Source organism: Atta cephalotes (genome assembly GCF_000143395.1).
Source record: "Atta cephalotes unplaced genomic scaffold scaffold00028, whole genome shotgun sequence".
NCBI lineage: Eukaryota > Metazoa > Arthropoda > Insecta > Hymenoptera > Formicidae > Atta > Atta cephalotes.
Window position 1 is genome coordinate 2,578,784 of NW_012130092.1, and position 8,800 is coordinate 2,587,583.

The window sequence follows — 8,800 nt, forward strand, 5'->3', positions numbered from 1 at the left end:
GAATTTTATAATAAAATATTGGGTTGTCCGGAAAAGTTCGTGCCGACTAATCTATATAATTTTAATAAATGTATACTATAAAATTTAAATCTTCTGCGTTTCAATTTTCCTTCAAAATCGGCACGAACTTTCCGGACAACCCAATACATAAAAAAATTAATGTGCATAGAAAATAATGAAAACATACATAAATTTCATTCTAAAATTCTTCCAAAATTGATATATTATATTAAATTTTATGTACGTATATTACATAAATTATAAAAAATTATATTAATATTATAATACATATAAATGATACATATAATATATAGTACATATAATACATATAATACACATAAATATAAATATTATCAAACTTCATAATGTATAATACATAAATCTACTGTTAATATTTATTATTTTATTTATATTGTTTGCTGATCATGTAGCGTAATGTAAAATCTGAAACAAGGGAGATCAATATCGTGACTTTCTCGTTCTTGTATAAAACTACTCGCTGTTGTTGCGCTGTTGTTGCGCTCAGCATCTTGTGACTTCCAAGTCTACAGGTGAATATCTTTTTTTTTCTGTTATTAAGACTCATGAGAGGCTTCGCGCATTCGAAACTCCTCTTTCCCAGATTTGTCGAGTAAAATGGATAGACTTATCCACAATACGCTTTTCTCTTGTGCCGTGGCTCAGCCTCTTTCATTGGTCATCTCACATGCGAGTGCTTGCTTCACATGTGTTCGTACTTCGTATAATATTTGCTCATCTGCGAAAGCGATTGTTTTTCGCTACATTCTTGTGGAATAATTTCTTCCAACTAAAACAGAGCGAATGTCGAAGCTTCCATGACTTTTTTCGTAAAGTAAATACATTTTTCAATTCTTCTTTGCAAGGATGCAAATTTAAAACAAACAGATAATTTATTAATCATGAAATGAAATAATATCAAATAAATCTAATTACTCTATATTATTAAATAATTATGAAAGAGAGTTTCTTCTATAATTGAGCGTAAATATAATAAAAAATTAAATAATTGTTCTAAATAAAGAATAATTAGTTATAACTTTCTAGTGTTTAACAATATATTACTTGAGTTGCAATGTTGAAAAAGCAAATATTTTTGATATTAATTATAATTTCTTTTTAAATAAATTATAATTTCTTTTATAATTCCATTTCTGCCTTCAACCACCAGTTGCCTATTTCTACCGATTTGCTCTGCTAGCAGTGATCTGTTTTGGTTCAGCGAGTAACCGAAAGCCACACAGAACCGATTCTAGTTAATGCATTTTATTCACAATATCCGTACAATAGCTTTTCCTGACGGGCGAGGAAAAGGCAGTGGCGCGGCATTTCGACGCATTGTGCCATCCATTATCGAAAATTTGTGAAAATGCGTACTGCCGTTCATCGAAAAAGTATATCCGCACCGCGATGGTCTCAGCTGCGTCCAAACTGCTTTCAACGAGAATCAATATTTCGCGAATGCCTCGCGAAAGGTTTTACGGCTGACAGTGCGGCCTTTACAACGCAATGTAGTTTGTCGTATTGCAGCTAAAAGGGAAAAGTCGAATACACTTACAGTCGAACGGAAGCTAAAGCCTGTATTGCGACATCTATTACAGCAAAATTTTCAACAAATATAATCAACATATATTACATTCCTGCAAGAATAGTGATACAAGTTAAGAATATAAAATTGTTCAGAAAAGAGAAAAGAAAACTGCGTACTTATACTTAAAAATTAATTACAGTATTAAAATATAAATTAATTAATACTATAATCAAATTGTTTGTCAAATCTAGAAGTGTAGATCAATTTTGTTATATTAGACCTCTAAAAACTATTATTATATTATTGTATTATCCTTCAATTTTTTTTTTTCTATTCAATTAGTATCACTTTTCCTGATTGAAGATCCAATGTATGTATTCAGATCCACATAATATGAGAAATTTTTACTTGTGTTATTTTTCTTCCGAGTATGCGATATGATTACAATCAATTAAGTGAAACAAAAATTATTCTGTGTATTATATTTTCATTCTTATTAACGTCCATTACTTTTAATATAATGTGTATTAATGTTATTAAATATAATATAATATATGATATCGATATCATGCATATACAATACATCAGTTAATTTTATTTATTTTATTTACTTGGAAAATGATTATATTATTCTATTTAATGATTTCAATTATTTCATCTCTTTTGGATTTCAATTATTTCATTTCTTTTTATACAAGACAAACGCTCCACGTTCTTACACAATCCTAATAGTTTTAATTGCTACAATGGCGTAATTGCGAGGAAGAAATATCGCGTCATGTTCAGCGAGAGAAGAAGGAATGCTTATACAAATTAAGTAGTGGGAAATGAGTCCGAGATCCTTGCATAGAAAGAACAGCCGGCTTTGCGAGCATAGCACCCGACTACATTGCAGAGAAATGGGAAGAAACGCGGAAAATAAGTGATGAAGGCTGCATCTTGGTTTGCGTTCGTGATTGTCGTGAAAAGACAAAGCGAAGAAAGGCAGGAGCAGAGGTAGAGAACCGAAGGAGAGAAAGAGTTTTCCTTCCTCATACCTTCGCAGTAAAATTTCAATAAGTTCATGAAAGGAAGAAAATCGGCTACACGCTGCAGGATGAAGTACGAGAAGGAGGCAGTGGAGATCGTACGAGGGGATGAAATAACTCCAGGTTGTTTTCGTCCGAGAGAATAACGAAGTTATTTAGGTAGTGCCAGAATAAAATTACCGCGTGTCGTCCGCACGTGCGCGCGCGCGAGCGAGCGAAACATCGCGACACGAATGGACCACGATCTTGGAGATGTTTGCACGCGAGGGATTACCGGCGCTATTCCGCACGGAGAAAGATATTGGATAAATGGAGGTGCAAAGTTTAAGCGTGTGGGAACGCTAAGAAACAACACGACGGAGATAGGCAAGTGAAGGAGCCGGAACAAAAGACCAATGTGCGAGGGAATGCCAGAATGTCAAAAATATTCGCGTATTTGTCGCCTTTCAATTTCCTTGAATCATAATTAACCAGTTCTTTCCGAGGAAAGATATTTTCCATGAAAATTGACCGTAAGTTGTTAACTTTTGTTATTACTTAGCTATCTTCTATCTTTCGTAATAATTAAGATAAAATAATATATGTTTTATGTATAGAAATTTGCATATTTGTATATATTTGTATAAATTTGTTATTAGATACTTCACATTTTATAATTTTTGATAAAAATACACTAAATGAATCTGAATTTAAAAAAGTGATTAAGAAAGCATTAAATTTATTTGTAAATTTATTTGTTAATTTTCTTTTGAAAAACATATAACATGCAGTTTACATTTTAATTAATGGTGTACGTTGGTTTCTCCATGATTAAAATTCATTTCAATTAAGAATATATAAGGAAAAATCCAATATTGTATTAACTTCAAGCATAATATTTTTCTATGTTAAATAAATTAGAATAAAATCATGATTCTTACTGCTTATAATAATGTATTTGATATTTACAAATTAAGCTATTTTTTTTACAAAAAATAATAAAATTGTGCACTGTAAAATTCCATTTGTAATCAAGAGAAAGTTTGCTAATTCGTAGAATCCTTTAATCGTGATAAAAGTAATCGTCAAGGCGACGCTGTACAGAAGTTTTCGAGATTTGAAATCTTTCTGTTGCACTTTTAAGGAAAAGTGCTGATGATAGAGCAATCTACGTAGTACAAAGAAAATTATATGAGAATAAAAGAAAGAATGAACGACTCAATTACATAATAAATAATAAACAATCTATTTGCTATTAAACAATATAAAACTTTAAAGAGAAAAGTAATTCTCTATGAGAGTTTCATATGAATATAATTTCTATGATTCTTTATAAGTCAATTAATTTTTCTACTTGGAATTAAAACGTGTTAATTTATATCACTCAAAAATGTTTAAAATACGTGTATTATCCAGTTATAGATTATTTTATCATTGAAAACTAAATCTTTTATAAGTACTCACTAATTAACAGTTGTGTAAGTCGAATATAAGGTAAAAAAAGAAGAAGGAAGTAAACGAGGCAAGGAATAAGAGACGCAGAAGGAAAAGATGGTGAAGAAAGAGCAGGAGAAGAAAGAGGGGAAGGAGATGAGTGGTAGTAGGAGAAAGATGAGGAAGAAGAAGAAGAAGAAGACAGTACGGAAGAAGAGGAGGAAGACGATGGAAAAGAGAGCCAAGCGAGAGGTAAAAGAGAGGCGTGCGTGCGAGAAGTAAGGCGTGGTGAGGGGGGTGAAGAGGCGAGGTGGTCTGAGTTGGGTAAGGTGAGGGCTCCTACGGGTAAGTACCACTCACTTCATTGACTCGTGCGTACGCCCGCACGTCTGTCAGTCCATCCTCACTCACTCGATCTTCACTTACTCGCCCGCCTCGCTCGCCGCAGACACTAGCGGCCGTGAGTACTCGGTACACATACACTTCAAATCTCGCCTGGACTGGCGTTGAAGCCGCCGCCGACTTTAGAGAGGTTCCGAGGTCGCAGGCAGCGGCGCTGTTCCAACCAGCGCGTGACCTCCTGGATCTGGAAGGTCAATACTCGTCTCTCACGGCCCGGTATCGGGTTCTGATTTATCGATTGTTTCGATCCCCCTTCGGCGCCGTAGGGCCTTGCCTTGGCGACGATCAGTGCCTGGAGTACCCCTTAGTACCGGAGAACAGAGCTCGATTGGCGCCAGGACCAAGAGGATGACCTTGGTGCGCATCGCTAGGATCTCGGTGGTCCTCGTGTTGCCACTGCTGCTGCTGCTGCTGCTGCTCATCGTGGATGGATCGTGGGCGCAAGCTTACCCACGCGAGATCAAGCCAGGTGAGTGCTATGATGATGGAAATATGATTTTAATACATTAAAAGCTATTATCATCTCTATCCGTCACGATTTTTCTTGCTTTTGCTCGAAATGTTTAGAATCAGACTGTGAATAAGAAAAATATTCGTTCCAAAGATTTAATTTAAATAATATTATATATTTAAATTGAACCGTATAAATAAATATTTTTTATCCACAGTCTGAAATTAAATTATATAACATACTATATAATTTATATTATATATAAATTATATAATAATAATAAATAAAAAAGTAAGTAATATTATACATTTTTGAATTATACAATTTAAAAATATAAAAAAATTGAATACATAAAATAAATTTCCACGTCAGAAATTAGGTCCAGTTCCAATGCTGAATGCCATAATTAACATAAAAAATTCGTATATAAAAATTACTACGACACTATTGACATCAATATTTTATCAAAAATATTAGACTTTACGAATAAAATATTAATTATTAAAAATTCTACATTAACGAATGTGGAATATTTTTCGGATATTTTTAAGAATGTAATTTATAACGGCAAATTAAATTATTTATTTTGTAAATTGCGCTCAAATACATCATTTGTATACACTTAACAGTATCATAAATATGCATTAGGCGTTTTATATTCATCGATAGTTACAAGTGCATCTATAAGTTTTATAATATTCCTGTATAGGTATAATTATATTTGAGAAGATCGTGAGTCTCAAGCGATACTTCTTCCCATGTGTCGTGAGAGCAGTCTATCTTAAGGATCATTGTTTCTGATCGAGAGATCTATAGATCGTCTCTTGCGTAACTATAGGGCCAGGGTTAACGCACGATGAATGAAGCGTAGTTTCTATCAAATCACAGTCGATTATGAATACTATTTTTTTCCGGTTAAAAAATAATAAAGACGAAAATCATTTATAATATAATAATATTACATAATAATTATATAATTATTATTACATAATAATAATTAATAAAATATATTCAATGTTTTAATAGTAATCAATACAATGATGTGTTTTTACCTATATATTAAATGTTTTAAAATAGTGAAGTATAATTATTTATTTATTATTATTCTTGCAAAGAATATTAAATTTAATATTTCCATTATCGTATTAAAAATATTAAAATACATGTATACATACATTTGAAATTAAAGAGCATTTCGCCCGATTTAATTACATTCTTCACTTACCTTTGAAGTAAAAACGTTTGAATTTACGCGGCGTTCGTTTTCGCCACGCGGCTTTGATTAATCGCATCGTCAGTGAGTGGACGGATTTTCCTGGATTCCCTCCAGTCGTAGCCGTCTGGCCAGATTTCCATCCTTGTTCGGCTTTTTCTCGCCTTACATCTATTATCTCGCGTCACTTTAGCGGTCTCGAGATTCATTCCCTTTCTCTTTGGGAGTCGACCTTCCGATAAAAAAAGTGACCAATAATCGCACATATAACCTTCTATACAACATTACAACTTTCGCATTGTTTAATTAGACATGAGACAGAGAACTTCAATTTAAAAAAAAAATAATTAAATCAAAGTAATATGTCGCTATAAATAATAAAAACCTTATTATTCTTAATTTGTTAATTTCAGCGCGTGGGAAAGAGTCTAACTATTATTAAAATGCTTAACCTTTTATTGTCATAAAGATCTTTATTTTGTAAATTCCTTGATGTCCTATTGTTATTTTATTGTATAGTATAATTCTAATTTTTTACATTATATATTTTTCATTAAAATATGTTTTTTAATAAAAGTCTTCAAAGTTGACAGCTATCGTCACAATTCATAATATATCATATAAAATCAATTTAAAGTTCTCGGTTTATATATAAATGATAGAAAGTAAGAAATGGAAGAAAGAGTATAAGAACTGTATTAAATTAACATTAAAATTAGCAATTAAAATCTTAACTAAATTAAATTAAATTAAAAGAATATTTATGTATATGAAGCTTTTACTTTATATAACTGTTGATTGAGGATTACAATAGTTTTAAATTATACATAGCATATATTATAACTATAGTTCATTCAGACAATGCTGAATTGTAAAATTTTTTAAATATTTTTATAAAATGCAGACAGAAAAAAAGGAAGAGAGAAAGGAAAAAATAAATATTTTTCTTCGTAGAAATTTATGTATCTAACCATATAAATGATTATACAATGCATTTGTAAGTTATCACAATAGAGAATTGTCACTTTAATTTTTTCTATTAATAAGAATTATTTAAGATTTTCCTCAAATTGCCATTTGCTTTTTACATTCTTGTATTCATTATGTCACTTGTTATTGTCGTGGATAAGATCAACGTTCTCCAATCGCTTCTACCTTTCTCTCCTTATCTTTCTTTCTCTTACTCTCAGATCATCTAAGTGATTCTTTTTTTTTCAATGCCGAATAGATTTTACACGGACATTGAAGCTTGACTGGCTCTATATATCATCCCTTTTAGAAAATTCTGCGCCCTCCATCGACATGACCTCGTACCAGGTCCTTGATATCTCGTGCAAGGAGTCTCTTGGCAAGGTGGAATAGTATTGATACAATGCCATTACTGAGCTGTGCCAAAACGTCTGGCTCATCTTGCGCCATGACGGAGGAGAATCATAAGCGATCTTTAGTTGCGAGCGCTTGCAGTCTGCCATCTCGATGAAAATCGTTCATCAGACTGCATAGCGTAAAACGCAATCCCGTATGTGCGTCAGTTTCGTTACGTGTACGTTCTTTACCATATATAAATCTTGTACATTTTATTTACTGATCTGTAGAAATATAGCAAGTAATTAATGAATTATATAAAGCCATTATATTATTTGTTAGAACTCGATGGAGAATCAGCAAATATTTCTTCAATCATATTTTTCATAGGTAAATAAAATCGCATTTAATGTATTCATCTGTGAGCATTTCGGTGGTTTTCACTCGCGTATTGTTTCTCTTATTTGATTTTAATGGAAAAACATCCCGTAATTTCCGGAATATGTATGCATTATAGATACGTCGTGATAAAATCCAATAGCGTTAACGCAATACGATATGCAAATAATCAAGAAAGAGATGTATTTTGATAAAAAATAAATCAGAAAATATTTTCGTTATGAATGAGTGCTTTAATATGTTATTAGATCCTGTATATATTGGCAAACGGCAAGCGCGGGAATCACGAAACTTTTTCGATATCAAAGTAGCAAATAATCTGAAACGAGAGCGCGCTATTGATAATAGTAACTCCTATTATTCAACAACAAGAAATATGATGCCGTAAATACCAAAATAGGCAGCAATGACGGAAGCCACAATCTTAGAACGGCGATCCATCACTCGGGGAAAACTATGTGAACTACCGAACGTCACGCTCGTTTCGATCATCAGTTAGAGAATGATAAATCTCTCAATGTCGACGAGGACCATCGCGAGAACATGGTGAACGGAACTCGCTCGACACTCGCGAGCCTGCCAATAATCGATCATAGCATGCTGTAGCATGTTGTCATTTGTCACATATTGACTCCAAGATAACTCGAATTGGCGATAGGCTCGTCTCTCAGTTTTCCTTCTTTCCTTTTCTGGTAAAATGGAAATAAAGACGACGTTGCACTTATCGTTGTCATTGTTAAATTACATCCCGCTGACGCCGGCATTTCGCGCAACTTCCGACTGCCATGCCGGCACTTCGATATGAGAACCGCCTCAGTTTATTGGACGTCGCATATGCGGCCAAACACAGCTGCTCTAATACCGTTCGTATCTCTTCCTTCCTCCCCCCTCTCTCTCTCGCTTCTCTCTCTCTCTCTCTCTCTCTCTCTCTCTCTCTCTCTCTCTCTCTCTCTCTCTCTCTCTCTCTACTCTCGTTCGTTACGTCGTTACGTACGTACGTACGTACGTACGTTACGTACGTACGTACGTACGGTACGTAC

General features: G+C 33.2%; 1 protein-coding gene across 1 annotated transcript in view; it reads left to right on the forward strand.

Annotated features, from left to right (window-relative positions):
• The window catches only part of LOC105620739, a 43,005-nt gene that overhangs the window by 2,310 nt on the left and 31,895 nt on the right, over positions 1–8,800 (forward strand). The window contains exons 2-4 of the mRNA XM_012202230.1: positions 4,161–4,335; positions 4,503–4,608; positions 4,659–4,861. Coding sequence (XP_012057620.1) covers positions 4,161–4,335; positions 4,503–4,608; positions 4,659–4,861 — 484 coding nt within the window. The remainder of the gene's footprint in view (positions 1–4,160; positions 4,336–4,502; positions 4,609–4,658; positions 4,862–8,800) is intronic.